The following is a 20351-nucleotide window of genomic DNA, read 5'->3' as shown; positions in this document are numbered from 1 at the left end:
CACCCCTCCCTCCCCCATAAGACGCTCACAGTTTTCCATATTTTCTGTTCATGAAATCTAAGTTTACAACCCTTTTAAGATTACTGTCATCACATTTGTGAAGATCTTATAAGAAACTGTCTGCAACCCTGAAGGAAGTACAAGTACACCACAAAAGGACACCACATCAATGCCCATCAGGCAAAAATTGAAAGAAGGACGCATAATAATGGAACAAACTTTCACTTTAATACAAAATGGCAACTACCAAAGCACTTGCAACAAAATCTGGACGGAATGATGGTGAAGTTTTGCAAGAAAAAATATGTACCACGGATCCATTCCGTATAATGCCTGTGATGCACACACGCACAGACCAACAAAAAACCCAAAAGAGTCGAATACGGAATTCCGTATAATACGGAAGGAAAATCACCCATGGAATTGAGATGCATGTAACGCCAACATGAATACTGCATTTTGTACACCAGATCAAGGTGTCGTGCCATCCAAGCATGGTGAAAAGCCACGTTCCTGAACCAACACGTACCGTTAACAGCAAACTTCAGACTTTATCACAACAGTTGTCTTGAGCAGATCTCTGTTCAAATGCTCTACAGTCCATTTATACACTACATTAGAGTGTACCTTCCATTCAACTTAACGACGACTTTTGTTCTTTAAATCCCTGAGCTTAGAACTGTACCCACGGAATACGTGCGATATAAGCCTCATATTGATTGATTGATTTAAATATATACTTGTTTTTGCAAAGTGAAGACAAACTTGATGCATCATGTACCATTATTTTAAACCCTGAACCTCGTCGTATAACTTTCAAATCTGAGCGAGTTTTCCCTTGGATAGTATCCCCTTTAACACATAGGTCCATTTGCAGAACTCATGTGGTCACTACTAATGCAGAGAAAGGATCACGGTGGAAGTAATTAGTGACCTCTGTGTGCACATTAAGACAGAAAAGGGCATTTCCTTTCATTTTCATTTCATTACTTTATTGTCCCATCGCTGGGAAATTCGGGTCGCTTCCTCCCAGTGGAAAGCTAGCAGCAACGGAGTCGCGCTACCCAGGTGTCTGCGTGTTTAGGTGTATTCAGCCACCTGCACTTATGGCAGAATGACCAAGGTCTTTTACGTGCCATTGTGATGACACGGGGGTGGGACATGGCTTCCGTCTCTGGGTCTGCACATAAAGTTGACCCGTGTCCGTCCCGGCCCGAATTCGAACCTGCGACCTTTCGATCACAAGTCCAGTGCTCTACCAACTGAGCTACCGGGCCCACACTGCCCGAAATGCACATCACAACTAATTATTTCACACTGATGCCTAGACTGCACTTGGCTCAACCAACCCCTCGCATGGTTTTGCCTGATGTTTGAAGGGGCACAACTCCTCCACAGCAATACAAAATAAACTTCAAGAGTTACACTTACATCCAGAAAAAAATCTTCTTCAGCATTCAACGGTACACAGAAACCGTCCACCATTGAACGGTATCATGCTGATTGAGATTTCACAAAATGTCACGCTGCTGAGCTAGCACATGGTTGGAGAGTATCTTGTTTGTGCGATGTCAAGAAGAGTCGTGTTGCTGTAGAGGGACGGCCAGGCTGTCACACAGAAAAGTTGGTGGTGCGTGTGATATCAGTGTGTTGTCAAGAAGAGTCGTGTTGCTGCAGAGGGACGGCCAGGCTGTCACACAGAAAAGTTGGTGGTGCGTGTGATATCAGTGTGTTGTCAAGAAGAGTCGTGTTGCTGTAGAGGGACGGCCAGGTTGTCACACAGAAAAGTTGGTGGTGCGTGTGATATCAGTGTGTTGTCAAGAAGAGTCATGTTGCTGTAGAGTGACGGCCAGGCTGTCACACAGAAAAGTTGGTGGTGCGTGTGATATCAGTGTGTTGTCAAGAAGAGTCGTGTTGCTGCAGAGGGACGGCCAGGCTGTCACACAGAAAAGTTGGTGGTGCGTGTGATATCAGTGTGTTGTCAAGAAGAGCCGTGTTGCTGCAGAGGGACGGCCAGGCTGTCACACAGAAAAGTTGGTGGTGCGTGTGATATCAGTGTGTTGTCAAGAAGAGTCGTGTTGCTGTAGAGGGACGGCCAGGCTGTCACACAGAAAAGTTGGTGGTGCGTGTGATATCAGTGTGTTGTCAAGAAGAGTCGTGTTGCTGTAGAGGGACGGCCGGGCTGTCACACAGAAAAGTTGGTGGTGCGTGTGATATCAGTGTGTTGTCAAGAAGAGTCGTGTTGCTGTAGAGGGACGGCCAGGCTGTCACACAGAAAAGTTGGTGGTGCGTGTGATATCAGTGTGTTGTCAAGAAGAGTCGTGTTGCTGTAGAGGGACGGCCAGGCTGTCACACAGAAAAGTTGGTGGTGCGTGTGATATCAGTGTGTTGTCAAGAAGAGTCATGTTGCTGTAGAGGGACGGCCAGGCTGTCCAACTCTCGCTTGTGTCCAGTCTCAGACAGCCACACCTAAAACAAAGAACACGACAAAGATTTACAACCTTAAGCGAAATGTAAAAGTTGTCAGACACAAAACTTACTTCAAGCTGTGCAATACCTGGGTGCACGAAGAAACATTTTAGACCTCAAGACATATTTTAACTCCAGAAATAGCTCTGTCAGGTGTGTATAGGTTGTGAAAGAGTGAATGCTCTTGCTTTAGTGAGGCAAGCTTTCCACCTAAACGTGCTTCTTGTCCACGTGTTTCAGAAACACCCCTCGCTTGTGTCTTGCATATAATGTCCCGTGGGAAAACTTGACTCCCAAAAAGCAAGAATATTCCCTCTCACAACCCATACAATTTTGGGGGAAGATTTTGTGATCAATTAGCAGCTACTGATGCCACAGTAACTGGGCATATCGCTACAGGTTTATTTCAAGTCTCTATGAATTCTCTGCTTCGTGACACGGACATGTGTCCCAGTGAGAGTGTGGTGCAAAACACACATGAAACCTGTTCTCCACCAGTGCCTGGAACTCTTTGCGCTGCTCGCGACTAAGCCCCGCCTCCTTCACCGTGCGCTGCCAGCTGTCAATCTGTCTCTGACGCTGAGTCACTGCTCGCTGGTACCGGCTTGGTAGACCTCCCGGGATGGACTGAGAACATTACACTGTATGTTAGCCTCAGTTACAACAACAGTTACAGAGAGAGAGAGGGAGAGGGAGAGAGATGTGGCAATAAAGAAAGGAGGAAAAGGCAATCAGATGAAAGTTGATCACTCAGTCAAACATTAATGTTTGAGCCTTGGGAGAATACATGATGCAGAAACAAACGCAACAACACAATAGAGATCAAACCCAAGCCCTACGACACCCACACAACATTGAAAAACGACAGAATTCCGTACTCACAAATACAAGGAGAGCACATACAAAACTAAATCTTACAACAACAACGACGATGACAACAACAACAACAACAACAACAACAACAACAACAACAACAACAACAACAACAACAACAACAACAACAACAACAACAACCACCACCTCACCTTTGTAGGACCCTCCATCTGAAAGGGGACGGCGAAGGTGTAGAAGTCGGCAGGTGGCAGCAGTTCCCAGATAGGTGTGTCATCACGATGATCTGGGCCTGAACACACAGACACTGAGGATTTAGCATGCTGTGTACATACCTTTTAAACATGCAACTTGCTTAAAAGTTAAATATGCATCTCTCAGAATGTGCAAGGAAATGACATAAGCACATGCAAACAGAATAAGGGGACAAAGAACAACAATTTAGCTCTGTCAAGCTATATGTGTGTGTGTGTGTGTGTATGTGTGTGTGTGTGTGTGTGTGTGTGTGTGTGTGTGTGTGTGTGTGTGTGTGTGTGTGCGTGCGTGCATACCTTGTTGTGTGTGTGTGTGTGTGTGTGTGTGTGTGTGTGTGTGTGTGTATGTGTGTGTGTGTGTGTGTGTGTGTGTGTGTGTGTGTAAGACATTTGGTGTGTACATTGCATTTAGTTGAGTTTGAAAGTATAGAATGTACTCAAGTCAAGCAAATTCCTAATGTACTGCACATTGTTGAAATAAAATGTTATGCCTTATGTCTTCTTCGCGGCTTTTGTTTTGAGTTGGGAAATTCTTTTGCTCCTGCTGATGTTTGATGTTGGTTGGGTGATGGAAACTTGGAGATTTGTTGGTATGTGGGTTTGAGGGTAGAGGGTGTTGTAGTCATTCACAGCCTCAGATGTGCACACACACAAACACATACACACACATCCACAGACACATAGAGACCCACACACACATACAGACACACACCACACACTCGAGCCCCACCAGACCACGCACTTCAACGTCTACCTAGAGAAACAGCTGCCTGTGAGCAACCTTGGCTTTACTTTATTATCACACACACACACACACACACACACACACACACACACACACACACACACTCACACACACACACACACACACACACACACACACACACACACACACACTCACACTCACACACACACACACACACACACACACACACACACACACACACACACACTGACCGATGCAGAGCGGCCTGTCCCACAGATTGAGGGAGGGCGTGATACCCGAGCGGGTCATCTGGTCGGAGAGGGGCGGGTAGTGGGTGTGGTACGGGGCCAGCAGGATTGTGTCGTTGCCGCTCAGCAACAGGGGGCGGTTTGGGGTCAGCAGGTACAGGGAACACAGGGTCGACCCACTGCAAGATAGATTACAAGGTCATGATCAAGGTCAAGCAACAAATTCTGCAAACCTGGCAACATTAATCTACTGTGCTGGAAATAGTCCAGCAATGGACAGTAGAAAGTTGATCTCACCTGACCATGATGGTCCTACAGGAAGCAATGACCGTGACGTTCTCACAGTTGCTGACATGGATGAACGCTTCCACTGGCCCCAGTATCACCGTGGTGTGGCGACATTTCTCTATCGTCACCGCCCTGCCAGACCAAGCAAACAGGTAAGTCACATTATGTCTCATGAGTTACTAGTTTCTATCAAAATGGAATACAGGGTGACCTTCCCAAAAATGCCACCCTCTAAAATGCTAATATCTCCCACATGTGTTCAGCGAATTACTTTGTATTGGATGTACATTAGCCCGAGATGTGGGATGATAACATTTCATTTATTAGCATTTTAGTGGGTGGCATTTTTCGTGTGCATGTATACTTTCAAACTCACCATTATATAGGCATTAAGGATTCAGGTAGGATTAAGCACACATGGCAAGGATGTTGGCATTTTGCAATCAAATTTAACACGTCAGTATACCAATAATTAAATTGCCTTTTCAGGTAGGATTAAGCACACATGGCAAGGATGTTGGCATTTTGCAATCAAATTTAACACGTCAGTATACTAATAATTAAATTGCCTTTTCAGGTAGGATTAAGCACACATGGCAAGGATGTTGGCATTTTGCAATCAAATTTAACACTCAATCAATCAATCAATGACGCTTATATCGCGCATATTCCGTGGGTACAGTTCTAGGCGCTCTGCAGTGATGAAATTTTATACGGCCAGTAGATTGCAGCCATTTCGGCGCATATTTACCTTTCACGGCTTATTATTCCAAGTCACACGGGTATAGGTAGACAATTATTAACTGTGCCTAAGCAATTTTGCCAGGAAAGACCCTTTTGTCAATCGTGGGATCTTTAACGTGCACACCCAATGTAGTGTACACGGGGGGAGGGTTCGGACACCGAAGAGAGTCTGCACACAAAGTTGACTCTGAAATAAATTTCCGCCGAACCTGGGATCGAACTCACGCTGACAGCGGCCAACTGAATACAAATCCAGCGCGCTACCAACTGAGCTATATCCCCGCCCACGTCAGTATACTAATAATTAAATTGCCTTTTCAGGTAGGATTAAGCACACATGGCAAGGATGTTGGCATTTTGCAATCAAATTTAACACGTCAGTATACTAATAATTAAATTGCCTTTCACTTTCAATTGTCTCATACTATAGAATATCAGTAAACGGAAATATCCGTTGTCTGTGTCATCAACTAATCTTCATAATGAAAAGACAACTCCTTCCAGTCATACAAACATGACCACCGTTGACAATGGTTTCAACGAACAATCAACTCCCAAACATACGCGTTTTGTTTAAAGCTGTTTTGTGCCTGTTCAATACAGAACTGCACATATACATACATTGTTCATTTGGCTGTTTTGACCGTTTCTGATTAATTCTGATACAAACAAGAAATTCCTTCGAGGTAGGAAAAACACCCCCGTTGGTCAAAGGGAAATAACCATTCTCACTGCACCCATTCTCACTGCCACCAACTGAGAAGGTTCTTTCCCTTTGACCATGAATATGTTTCTCTATAAGTCCTTGTAGAATCTTAATCCACCAATAACTCCCTAACCGTGTGTTTGACTGGTCCCAAGTTTTGCAGGGACCGTCTCAGGAATGTATAGAACCTGTTCACCAAGTTTGGTGACGATCGGTCCGTTCATTCTTGAGATCTATATGCGAACACAAACACACAAACAAACAAACAAACACATCGACCGAAACCTATACACACCCCTATACCGGGGGTGTAAAGATGCATCAGAGTAACCAGACGAGGTTCAAAATCAAGAATCATAAAGAAAACAAAAATGACCAGCGGAAAAAAATCCCCTTTTTTTCACTATAGTGCCTTCCTCTTAACAGACAATAGTGTCTTACTTCAGACTATTTCAGTATGAACTGACCTGAGCGGGGACAGGAGGTAGATGTAGGAGTAGTGACTGCGGTGAATCTTCACCGTGCTTCTCTCTAGTGTCCCGGAACTCTGCAAGTACAAAGTACAGTCATCAACATTGCATTCTGTCATTTGGTGTAATAGACCATGTTCGGAAATAACTCAGGTCAGGTTTGTAAGGCTTGTGGAAGTGTCATTATACTCTTGGAAAATATCAGGCACGCTTCACATTATAGCTAAGGCCAATCACTATATAGCGAGTGGTCTATCTCCCCAACAAGTGGTCTAGCTATCTCCCGAACGAGTGGTCTAGCTATCTCCCTAACGAGTGGTCTATCTCCCTAACGAGTGGTCCATCTCCACACATGGTCCTTGTCCACTGGCTACTGACTGGCCAATATTGTGACAGCAGAAGGCGCACCTGAGTCATATTTTCCAAGGGCATTCACTCTGGCACAACCCATACAAACCCGGCAGTCATTTCCGGAATTTATCTGTTACACACATGCTAGGAGATAATAAATGATCAAACAATGGTCTCAATCAAACAATGGTCTCAATCAAACAATGGTCTCAATCAAACAATGGTCTCAATCAAACAATGGTCTCAATCAAACAATGGTCTCAATCAAACAATGGTCTCAATCAAACTAACTTAAGAAGAACTTTTGTTTGTCTACAGTTGGGGAACTTTTGAAATTTCCAAACCAAAAATAAAAAGGCCAAGAAATGGAGATTTCCCCAACTGAGTCTTCTATACTTATACAATAGCAGCTGAATAGCTTTTGCAGAGAAAGAAGAAAGCTGAAAACTCACCCTGGCTATTGTCTGCTTGCTGACTTGACTCATGATGATCAACTTGTTTCTGCACACAAAACAAACCAAAGACAGCGATGAGTGGTAATAATACAAAGACCAAAATGTCACTATTTTCAAACAATTCCAACCATTTACAAGTTCACGATACAAGCATATAGCACATTCTTGAACACTTAAAACCTGGCTAAAATCAACAAAACAATCGGTCCAGCTGGACTTGCACAGGAAAGTGAGGAACAAGGTTGCTGTACCATAATATACTCAGCTTTGTCCAAAACCTATATAATATTTGTACATGTATCTGATGACACTGCCGAAAAAATTAGTCTTTTCTTTTTTAAAGATTGAAGTTTGATTTTTTATTTACACAGTCGCATAGCTTTTTATATTGTCCTCTGAGGCTCTGGATGTCAGAAAAGAGTGAATTTTCTTGTAAAGTCTGCAAAGTCGTTTTTTTTAGGTAATGTTTTGGAAGTGTAAAAAAAAGTCATAGGGTAGGGAGGAAAAAATAGGGTTGGTCAGGTAATCGAAAATGTTGATTTTGTTAATGTTGGCCTTATGAGGCAGGTAATCTGGTACATGAACAACATATTTCAGAGGAAAAAATCCCACAGTCTTTCAATAGCATGTCCAGTTATGTTTTTCACTTCGTCTTCGTTGACTTGATGTTTTCACATTTATTCACGACTAATACCTCACATGGATCACACGCTGACTGGGAACACAGACCAATGCCAACAGAAAGAAAGAGACAAGAGAAAGAGATACTGACCCCACGACGTGTTCTTTGGGCACGACATGAGCGTTTGTTGCGATCTTTCCTCGCTTGCTCCTGCTGGTGGCCCCGCCCCCTGTGTGCTCTCCTCCTCCCCCAGACTCTTCTGCTGCAGGAGAAAATATGATAATCATCGTCACTGTTTATTTGGCCCCGCCCCCTGTGTGCTCTCCTCCACCCCCAGACTCTTCTCCTGTAGGAGGAAATAATTATCATCATCATCACAGTTCCATTGAAAGAAAAAAAAATAAGTTGGGTTCAACTTGTGTTTTGGAGAATACAAACAAACACATCTGCATGGATCTGAGAAACAAAGGGAAGAAAGCACTCCACCCACCCATCCCATCCCCCTTCCACCCCATGTCATCCCACCCTCTCTTTACTTACCCCAAAAACCCACCCACCCCACCCACCTTTCTCCTCCGGTGTACCATAGCTCTAATAAAGCGTGATTTCTATATTGTATTCAAAGTGTTGTTTTGCAACAAACTACCATCCACTCATATAGCTGACAACAAACTACCATCCACTCATATAGCTGACAACAAACTACCATCCACTCATATAGCTGACAACAAACTACCATCCACTCATATAGCTGACAACAAACTACCATCCACTCATATAGCTGACAACAAACTACCATCCACTCATATAGCTGACAACAAACTTAACTACCATCCACTCATATAGCTGACAACAAACTACCATCCACTCATATAGCTGACAACAAACTACCATCCACTCATATAGCTGACAACAAACTACCATCCACTCATATAGCTGACAACAAGAGTAAGTGAGAGTAATACGGAACCAATCTCCTTGCACCTGAGAGAAGAAGGAGCTTTGAAATGAACAAGCGTCTCTCATCCTCATTTTCATCAGGTCACTGACACTCACTCACACACACACAGGCCCTTTAGGTTTGGATCATGTATTCCCTGCTCTAGCGCAGAAAGAGAGAGGCTCAGAGTCTGTATGTAAGTAAGTAAGTAAGTGTGTGTGTGAGTGTCTGTGTGTGGGAATGTGTGTGTTCATATGTTCTTGTGTACATGCATGTTTGCATGCGTGTGTGTGTGTGTGCATGTGTGAGAGCGTGCATGTTTGCATGTGTGTGTGTGTGTGCATGTGTGTGAGCGTGCATGTTTGCATGCGTGTGTGTGTGTGTGCATGTGTGAGAGCGTGCATGTGCACGCATGCATGTGTGGTGTAGGCGTGCAGCATGCGTGTGTGTATGAGTTACATAGTTACCAGCAAAAGGCCAGGTGAGCCGGGTGCCCAGGGCGATACAGGCTGACACGCTGTACGGATTCTGACACAAGAAGTCTTTTATCCACAGCTGGAAACTTCGCGATGAAAACGTCCTGGTGGCCTGGAAACACATGACCATCATACCATACATCTCTTACATCACGTTTGCATCTCTTACACTTGGCAATGAAAATGTAAAACTTTATCCACCTTTGTATATACTTCTGCATCAGAACATTGGCAATAACCCGATTTAGCCGCGTGTGAGGTTCACAGCCACACTGATTGAATCTCAAAGGGTCCCACTTCTTTAAGTATGTGACGACCCTTCCACAGATTAATTACCGGACTATGCAAACTCTCTCTAAACACGAGTGCTTCAGTTAGAATCATTCCACTTTTGACCCCTCTAAATGCTGCTTATTCAAAATTGTTCAATCGTTCAATTATATCACTCTGTTCCACTCTTCGCAACTATTAATCTATTTGTAATGGCCTTTAACAAACAGAGGTAATAAACAATGCAATGAACAATGAAATAAACAATGAAATGAGCAATGAAATGAGCAATGAAATAAACAATGAAATGAGCAATGAAATGAGCAATGAAATAAACAATGAAATAAACAATGCAATGAACAATGAAATAAACAATGAAATGAACAATGAAATAAACAATGCAATGAACAATGAAATGAACAATGAAATAAACAATGAAATGAACAATGAAATGAGCAATGAGTACTGACCTTGGAATATCCACTTCTGTAGATGACAGTCTGTAGAACGGCTATGTCCTGCAGTGGCATCAGTGTCTTCTTCTCCAAGCTGACCAGAACAAACAAGGTCAATAAATGATGCCTAAATCCAAAGGGGGATGTTCAGAATAAAAGCGATCTTGGGTTTCTGGAAATTTTGTCACACAAGCATATTATCAGTTAAAACCTGAGTGTTTGTGTGTGTGTGTGTGTGTGTGTGTGTGTGTGTGTGTGTGTGTGTGTGTGTGTGTGTGTGTGTGTGTGTGTGTGTGTGTGTGTGTGTGTGTGTGTGTGTGTGTGTGTCTGTCTCCATGTCGTCTGTCTCTCGCTCACACTCACACATACATGCACTCTCTCTTTTTCTCACACAGACATACACCCGCGCGCGCTCTCTCTCTCTCTCTCTCTCTCTCTCTCTCTCTCTCTCTCTCTCTCTCTCTCTCTCTCTCTCTCTCTCTCTCTCTCTCTCTCTCTCTCTCTCTCTCTCTCTCTCTCTCTCTCTCTCTCTCTCTCTCTCTCTCTCTCTCTCTCTCTCTCTCTCTCTCTCTCTCTCTCTCTCTCTCTCTCTCTCTCTCTCTCTCTCTCTCTCTCTCTCTCTGAGGCAAAATACTAACAAGGTATTTTAGATACTTACGATTTTTCTGCCGTGCCAGCGATGATAAATCCCAGGGCCTCCACTGCAGCCAGAGAGACAGAGCCTATGCTGCCAGGGTCCACAGAGCTTCCACTGCCGCTGCCACTGTCTGTTGACATTACAGCAATGTATGGGTGAAAGTCTGATACTGCTAAACACAGGTGCACACAACACTTCACAGGTTGTCCATGCCCACTCCACCTCCTGAAAACAGTTACTCTCACCAGCTTATCATTTGCATAAAAGATGCTTTCTGAAGTGCAAATCTAACAGCCTGAATGAAATTCTTTTTTTGTATCTGAACAAAACAAGTCGCGTAAAGTGGTATGAAAACATTCAGTCAATCTGTTCGCCTAAACATTATAACTTAAATGAAAAGGCTTCACTGATTTTGCATGGGTCTTGGCTGACCAAAACCCGCTGACCAAGACAGCATTCTTGGTTTTTTTAAACACAAAACTTTCCTTTGAAAAATGTCTGAAAAGTCATCAAAAATGCATCAAATATACAGAAACATATATACACAAGCACAGTTAACCGGGTAGGTCAGGCGGTAGAGCACTGGACTTACAATCCTCGGGCCACTGATTTGAATCCAGGCCTGGATGGATATAAATTATAATGCATTCTGTAGGTGGCTGATAACAACAAACCATGCACCCACCTGGGCAGAGTGACTCTTGTTGCTGCTAGCTTTGCAGTGGGAGGAAGCGACCCAAATTTCCCAGCAATGGGATAACAAAGGGAGTGAAATGAAATGAAAGTAAACAAAACTATGCAGTGTCTAAACTAAACCAGTGTCTGCCAGGATCGAGCTCCAACATGTCGGCCAACTTGGTCTGGACAAACACCAGGTAGGGGGGTGTGTGTGTGTGTGTATGTGAATGCATGCATGAGTGCGTGTGTGCGTACATGCGTGTGTGTATGTGTGTGTGTGTATTTATCTGTGTTTGTGTGTGCATGCGTATGTGTGTGTGTGTGTGTGTTTGCTGCAGATGTCAGAGAGTGAGAGTGAGAATGTGCACCAACCGGTGTCTGACAGCAGCTCCATCATCTCGGCCAGGTTGGTCTGGACAAACACCAGGTGGCTGTGGTCGTCCAGAGACTGCAACCGGCAAACGCAACACATTAAAGCATTCCCCATACTGATTAACAGTGTACTCACATGGTGCAACATTTATTTTGTCACATATTTATTTACAGTCCAACCCAAAATTTCAGAACCCAAAATTTCAGACTTCCTCGCTTCTTAAGACATGGCTTTTTTTTCTCTTTAAAGATTTGTCTGTTTATAACCCTTGTAAACTTACCTCCATTCTAAGACTTACTTTTTTTAAGACTTGATTTTCTATGCTTTCTAGGGTCTTAGTTCCATTGCATCAGCTTTTTTTTCCTTGACGAAGAATAACATAGAGTTAAACTCACAGCACACACAATTACTCACAGTTCATGGAAATAATAGAAGTCAGCAATTACAGTCAATGATTCCGGTTGTCCAGAATTGAATGTGTTTAAACCTTTATCAGTGTATGCATTAATTGGACCTCCATTCAACCACATGCATTCCTCAACTAAATCAGCGACAGATCATTGCAAAGTTAGCCAAGGCAAGGCCAAGCTTTCCTAGATCTGAATTGGAAGTACAGTGGAACCCCCTTTTTAAGACCCCCTCCTTTTTAAGACCCCCTCCTTTTTAAGGCTTTTTAAGACCCCCTCCTTTTTAAGGCTTTTTAAGGCCCCCTCCTTTTTAAGGCTGGCTTTTGTCAGATTTTTGGAGGTCTTAAAAGGGGGGTTCCACTGTATCAGTAAAAAGATTAAGAACATATGGCATGACTTGCCTTGGAGCCTCTTGGTGTAGATCTACCATCCAGATCTAAGGATGACAAAGTCTGTGTCGGCCATCTTGAATGCTTGTTAAGGTGTATTATGACATCATCAAACATGACACACAACGCTGGCATTATGACATCATCAAACATGACACACAACGCTGGCATTATGACATCATCAAACATGACACACAACGCTGGCATTATGACATCATCCAACATGTCACACAACGCTGGCATTATGACATCATCAAACATGACACACAACAATGACAACACCAACTTGGAAACATGAATACATGCATCAGGAAAAATAAACAAATAAATCGGGTACATGTACTGTATACTGTTTGGCACTTTTGGCAGTTCCCTTTCCCAAGAGAGAATCAAAGCAGCCGGAATTTCCATGAGGGTAAACTCACAGGACGATATGATACCTATACCATATGATCAAGGATACTCATCGCCAGCCACCAGAGAGGCTCTGAGTGACACTCTGTACAGCTGCTGGATGTAGAGAAACAGCACAAACTTGAGCGTGTCAACACTGTACTGGAACCTCAGCTGATCTGTCACACAAAGCAAACACACAGCTTCCAGGGATGGATCTAGAGGGGTTTTCCTGGGTTGTGGAAGGAGAGACCCAAAATACAGTAAGACCCCTCAAGACCTCCGCCCTTTTATGACCTTGCTTTTTCAGACTTTCTCTTCATAGCCTCTGCAAGTTTACCTAGTTTAAGACTCCTTCACTGTTAAGACCCATGGGTGTTACTGGGAAAAATAAAAAAACCTGAAAGGCAGGGGTCCAAAATGCTCAAGTTTGAAAGAAAGTTTCTGGACTGACCGACGAAACCAAATCATAATAAGCAAGATGGCGACAAATCCAAGGGAGCGAACCGAGAAAGCACGCGAACCGGTGTCAAAAGTCGGATCGGAACCGCTGCTCGTTATTTCAACTTAGCAAAACGAAGCTTTTTTTTTCTTTTTTTTTTTTAAACCCGGAAAACCGGAATTTCCGGCTTCAGATTTTTTAAAAAACCGGAAATCCGGCAAAAGCCGGAAGAGTAACACCCATGAAGACCTGATTTTCTCAGATTTGTAGAGGTCTTAAAAGGGGAATTCTGCTGTACTTGTTCCCAGGACTCCCCCCCCCCCCCCCCCCCTTGCCTCATTTTAAAAGCTGATGTGAACAAAAACAGAATTTTTTCTGGATATACAGTCAAACCTGTCTATAACGACCCACCCCAGGGTCACTGACCAAAAGTGGTCGTTATTGACTTGTGGTCACTATGAAAAGGTGAATTATACATAAATAAAAGTACGTGAGGGTTGTAGAGTGCAGGTGGCTGATATCGAGGGGCAGTCGCCACTGCAGGTTCGACTGTACCTGTTTTCCTAATTCACTTCTGATGATCAATGATCCCGTTAGGCCAAAGAAAAAAATAGGTGTGGTTACGGTAACATAGCCAAAAAAAATAGGGTAGGAAGGTAGGTAATCACTTTTTTTTTTTAACTTTTTTTTCTAATGTGTACAAATTAAACCTACTTGACAGGGAAATAAGTGTGCGACTCGGGCGCTTTCGCTTTCATTGCGTTTTCTGCACTCGTTTTCTTGTTTTTTGTGGGGTTTTTTTGACAAATGTAATAAAAAGTTATAGGGTCGGCCCCTAAAAATAGGGTAGGTCGGGTTACTGTAACCACACCTATTTTTACACCCCCGGTAGAGGGGTGTGTATAGGATTCGCTCCATGTGTTTGCTTGTTTGTTTGCGTTCGCATATAGATCTCAAGAATGAACAGACCGATCGTCACCAAACTTGGTGAACAGGTTTTATACATTCCTGAGACGGTCCTTACAAAAATTGGAAGCAGTCAAACACACGGTTAGGGAGTTATTGGTGGATTAAGATTAAGATTAGGATTCGCTCCATGTGTTTGTTTGTTTGTTTGTGTTCGCATATAGATCTCAAGAATGAACAGACCGATCGTCACCAAACTTGGTGAACAGGTTTTATACATTCCTGAGACGGTCCTTACAAAAATTGGAAGCAGTCAAACACACGGTTAGGGAGTTATTGGTGGATTAAGATTCTACAAGGACTTATAGCGGGAGATATTAATGGTCAAAGGGAAATAACCTTCTCAGTTGGTGGCAGTGAGAATGGTTATTTCCCTTTGACCAACGGGGGTGTTTTTCCTACCTCGGAGGAATTTCTTGTTTTTTTAGGCCTTAGTGCAGGATACTATGGACATAATGTTACCATTTATATCTCTCTTATCAATATAAAGTGCATAGAACACAACTCACTTTTGTCTTCCTGTGTTTCCGATGAAGCGAACCGCTCATCTCTATCGGCTCTCTCTGACGGGGACAAATCATTGGTCAGAAAGTAGCACGTCTCAAAGTACCTGTCAGAAACGGTAAAAAGAAAAAGTTCAATGAAACAATCGCTCCTGAATATTGTGTCAGAACACAGCTATCGCAAACACTTGCACACAGAACTATCGTGTCAACTATCACATTTGGTGTTTACACCTCAAAATGTACACAAGTACATCAACATATCTTAACAAATCATTGGCAACTAGCTGTTGAAGTATCAATGTCACCCTGACACAGTATCAGTTTTTCTTTCACAAACTCTCTTTCTTACTTGCAAACACACACACACAAACATACACACACACGCACGCACGCACACACATGCACGCACACACACACACACACGCACACACACACACACACACACACACACACACACACACACACTTACACGCACACACACACACATGCATGCACACACACACACACACACACACACACACACACATACACACACTTACACCCATGCCAGGTCCTCAGTGAGATGTAGCTTGTTGCACGCTATGTGTTTCCATACGGAGTAACTGCAAAACACAACACTACACTTCAAAACTTACGAAACATGCCGTATTTACAATGTGGCCACATCTGCCACTAGAAAATCTGTTGGCATTATAAGCCATTGATCTGACCCAAGACTCCCCCCCCCCCACCCACCCCCCCTCTCCCCTTAAACTCCCCCCCTCCCCCCACAAAGCATCTGAACTAGCTATATTAACCACTATAGCACTGTGTCTACTACTAGTACAACACAACATGTTTTTCTTTAAATAAAGCATATCATAGAGTAATTATCTTTACCGACAGTAATCACTATAAAACTATCACAATTAAGCCTCTCACTTAACAGTTTGCATACATCATATTTCAGCTTTCTAAACTAAGACAATTGTTACCATGAAACTATCATGTGAATCTTCTCTCGATCGGTCATTTGCATACATGTGTTATTTGTTATTTAAGATTTCAAAAGTCACAAGTTATACGTCTGACTTTAAACACATTTATATATATGTGACCCTCCACCACGGAATGAGTCGCATGTCACCTTTTCATGATTTTCATATTTTTACATTTTCTTAAAGAGTTTTTTTATTCTCTATCCAGTGGTGAAAACCGTTTTTAGAAAAGAGTGAACACTTTTTGAGTTATAAGCCTGTGACTATGGTGACCCTCACACTGTTACTAGACACCCCCCGGACTAATATTATGCCTAGCGCAGAACCGCGTGAGGTGACATGCGACTCATTTTGTGGTGCAGGGTCACATATGAGCCCGTGAGTTCTATATATGCGTGTCTACAAACAACAACTTACTTTTCAAATTAAAGTAGTCCGAGTTTGTATGCCCCATGGAAATACAAACATGTGTACATGCATAAAAGTAGAGTAGATAAAGAAAGCACAGGTGTGCAAAGTTTCAGTACCTGAGTTTTGGGTACCCTGCGCTGCCCTTGTTCTTGGCATAGATGACAATCTTCTTGATGTTCTACAAGGGAAAAACAACGGAACAGAAAAACTTAAGGCTCAAAAGGAAAAAAAATAGTAACTTCTCGCCACTAAACACTTGACTTCACTGCATCTCTTTTTTTCTAACAATTTATATATATCTATAGTATAACCATTCACTTTCACTTTAGGCCAAATAAAAAGATATGCAGTTGCTTTAGGGTAACCCGACCGACCCTATTTTTTCCCCGCCGACCCTAAAACTTTTTTTTCATTTCTCAAAAAAAATGAAACTTTTGGCACATTTTGCGAACCACTAACTAAGGGACGTAACCTCCTTTAAAATTGACTAAATTTAAGAAAGAAAAAAAAGAAAAAAAAAAGAAAAAAAAAGGGCCGACCTACCGACCCGATCTTTTTGGGTCACATTACCCTAAACCAACATATATTTTCATTTGGCCTTACGCGTACATGGAAATACAGTGGAACCCTCCCCAAACCGACAGATTTACCACCCCCTCCCTTCTGATACCATATTTTCTGAGATATTCTGTTCACAACCTTTGCAAATGTTACCCCAGTTACTCCATCCTTTTTAAGGCCTGATTTTCTCGGATTTGTGGAGGTCTTGAAAAGGGGGTACGTTCCAGTGTAGTACGTTCCAGTGTAGTACGTTCCAGTGTAGTACGTTCCAGTGTAGTACGTGGGGCATTCTCATGTGGAAGAGATCATGATTTGTGTGTATCAGACTGTCTCAGGTGTGCAATGCATTAGCAAGATCTAGATGTGGAACTTTTCAGCAGGTGTACGGGAACGTGTACGGGTAACGTCATTAAATCTATTTTTTACGTCACGCGTTAGCCAAGATCTGCAGTCTTGGTTGGAGCAAAACAACGTATGATTTGGAACATTGGAGGAAAAAAGTGAGCCACGGGTGACGCATTATCTACACGTACGCGTACAGGTCTTTGCTGCACGTTCGATCATCTAGAACACTGTATTATGCTGCCAGCATCAGGAAAATATAGGTCAGCTGGACTGGACTAAAAATATGAATAGGTCTAAATTTCCTGGCTTTGTTCCCTTGTTAGGAAAATTGATGGTCAGAAGACCACCTACATTTCAAAACCATTGAACAATCGACCGAACATTGAAACTGAAAGGACAACCACTACTTTTGTAAGGCTACATTTGAAGTACAGAGGTACCAAAAGAACAGTTAAATCTTCACATTTTAGATATCAGAGTAATGCTGTTCAGTGTATAGATAAGAAAAATGCACAAAGAAATAATTACCGTGAAATTCAGCCGAGGGTGTGGAGCAACAGGTAAAGATCCGTAACTGAAAGGTTCGGCCCTCACCCACAGTTCAGCCCCCACCCCCACAGACATTTTTGTCTTTGCGTGCTTTCGTAAAATCCAAGGCTGCAGCCCACAAACTTCACTCACTCCACTCTAAGGCAATATCAAAGCACCATGTCCATCCTGGAAAAAAAGACGTTAGAAATGTTCATGGAGATATAAATAATGTATCCTGCATGGGAATGACTAGGCCAAGAACACATTTTTTTTATTCAATGTTTCCAATTCCCAGACAGACCTTATTTTTTCCTCCCAACCCAATGAGTAAATGAGTAAAACTTTTTTGGGCCCTTCAAAAAAAAAACAACATTCGTGATTTTACAGACTTTACAACAAGAGTTATACTCCTTTCTAACATCCAGAGGACATAGCTCGCGCCATTTCCAGCCATTGATAAAGCCACATGCGCCTGTGTAAATAAAAAAGGAAATTCAATAATAAAAATTAAAATTAAAAAAATAAACAGACATACCATAACCAACCCTAATGTTTTTCGTGTTGTCATCAGAAGCAAACTTTTTTTTTTGGCCCTTAAGTTAAATGCCAACATCGCAGGCGTGACAGATGTAGCTCTGTTTTCTCGTTCCTGATGCAAAATTGATGTGTGTGGGCTTCTACCATAGCAATTAGGCTCTCCCGTCTCCTGCAGACAGATGTTCGGCTAGGTTGTCAATCAATCAATCAATCAATCAATGAGTCTTATATCGCGCATATTCCGTGGGTACAGTTCTAGGCGCTCTGCAGTGATGCCGTGTGAGATGAAATTTTATACGGCCAGTAGATTGCAGCCATTTTGGCGCATATTTACCTTTCACGGCCTATTATTCCAAGTCACACGGGTATAGGTAGACAATTATTAACTGTGCCTAAGCAATTTTTCCAGGAAAGACCCTTTTGTCAATCGTGGGATCTTTAACGTGCACACCCAATGTTGTATACACGGGGGGAGGTTTGGACACCGAAGAGAGTCTGCACACAAAGTTGACTCTGTGAAATAAATTTCCGCCGAACCTGGGATTGAACTCACGCTGACAGCGGCCAACAATACAAATCCAGCGCGCTACCAACTGAGCTATATCCCCGCCCAATCAATGCTCCAACTCTAAGTCAAAAGGTTTAAAATACCAAGCTTGCATTTTTAAGCGCTTGTAATGGTCTAAGTGAAGACCCTGAGTGATATACGGAAGAAGAAGGTGACGTGTGGCAGTGCGAGGGAGTGGAGACATTGATTGTTATAGTAACAATGTAATTGCATGCATTATAATTCATTGTCCACATCAAGTACATGTATGCAACTTCTCAGATGAGTTCTTAGCTATAAACAGTATGCTGTCAGAAATCGCTGTTGAAAATGCTACTGAATGTTAACACGTTTAAATTTTCATCACACATACAGCAACGCTAGCTTACATTTCTATCTAGACTAAGATTAACCAGCCTAGCCTTAATTTTGTACAGCAAGGATGCTTGCATCCATAGACCATAACTGTATGCTAATCGTGGAAATGGTTCCCTCTACAGTGCCTGGCAGTCGTTAGTAATTGTCTACTGGTAGACAGTCTAATCAACCTCAAGGAATAGAGCACTTTGTAAAAAAAAAAAAAATGCATCCTTTCTATAGCTGGATTTGCATGATTATCAAATCATACAAAATTTAATACATCACATACAATGATACATGTATGTGACTGTACGTTGCCTGATGATAGTTGCTGTGCACATAGACTGTTTCTTAAACATTGTCTACAACTTGAAGGTTTAGAGCCTTTGTGCTAATCAATGCTGTCCCACTGATCTAGTTTTACATCCAAACTTATTCAGTGACTGTCAATTAAAAAAAAATGTTTAAAAAGAGTGTACAGCTTCCTTCTCCCATCTCTTCGACTTCATATTCATCTGAGAGTGCATAAGACCAACAATTATATATATTCTTGTTATCAGGTTCATAAGTGCTAAAGCAGCTGCATTTGTTCGATGCATGCATTTATCTAAATAATACTTTAATAGTGAGTTCAAGCAACTGCTTCAACAAACACCGCTGAAGCTCAGAGAGAGAGAGAGAGAGAGAGAGAGAGAGAGAGAGAGAGAGAGAGAACAATGATTGTTACAATCTCGCCAGTTTCAACTGTTTCGTCACAGAACAATTATTACCCAAAACACGTGAGGCTGGTGGGAAACAGATGCACGCACACTGCTGTTTTGTACAGAAGCTTATCGGAGACGTATTTACTTGAATGTGGGTCAGATAAGACGTACTTGACACAAACGACAACAATGCTTGTATCGTCTGCAATGATCCCTGTCAAAACACGTTTGTTGAATTCGACCAATCAAATTGAAAATGAGGCACTAACGTGGCTGTGTCACAATCGATTTCCGCCAAAGAT

At 42.5% G+C, this 20351-nt stretch overlaps 1 protein-coding gene across 5 annotated transcripts; it reads right to left on the bottom strand.

Annotated features, from left to right (window-relative positions):
• Positions 1-206: 206 nt before the first annotated feature.
• LOC138975221 (TBCC domain-containing protein 1-like) lies at positions 207-20283 on the bottom strand. 5 transcript variants are annotated; one of them, XM_070347874.1, is made up of 20 exons: positions 20116-20283; positions 18437-18607; positions 17899-18087; positions 16581-16642; positions 15616-15678; positions 15080-15180; positions 13233-13341; positions 12782-12845; positions 11973-12048; positions 10944-11052; positions 10301-10379; positions 9552-9672; positions 8295-8406; positions 7520-7568; positions 6714-6793; positions 4806-4928; positions 4512-4687; positions 3495-3592; positions 2947-3096; positions 207-2469 (listed from the first exon to the last, which is right to left on the bottom strand). In XM_070347874.1, the coding sequence occupies exons 3-20, from the start codon at positions 17992-17994 to the stop codon at positions 2392-2394; spliced, it is 1746 nt and encodes a 581-aa protein (XP_070203975.1). In that variant the 5' UTR covers positions 17995-18087; positions 18437-18607; positions 20116-20283; the 3' UTR covers positions 207-2391. The 5 variants fall into 5 exon arrangements, with proteins under 5 accessions (XP_070203975.1, XP_070203979.1, XP_070203976.1 ...); XM_070347878.1 differs by having other exon boundaries at positions 8295-8403; XM_070347875.1 differs by having other exon boundaries at positions 18447-18607.
• Between the last annotated feature and the right edge of the window lie 68 nt (positions 20284-20351).

This window comes from Littorina saxatilis, linkage group LG9, assembly GCF_037325665.1.
Source record: "Littorina saxatilis isolate snail1 linkage group LG9, US_GU_Lsax_2.0, whole genome shotgun sequence".
NCBI classification, from domain to species: Eukaryota; Metazoa; Mollusca; class Gastropoda; order Littorinimorpha; family Littorinidae; genus Littorina; species Littorina saxatilis.
This window is presented reverse-complemented; position numbering and strand designations above follow the sequence as displayed.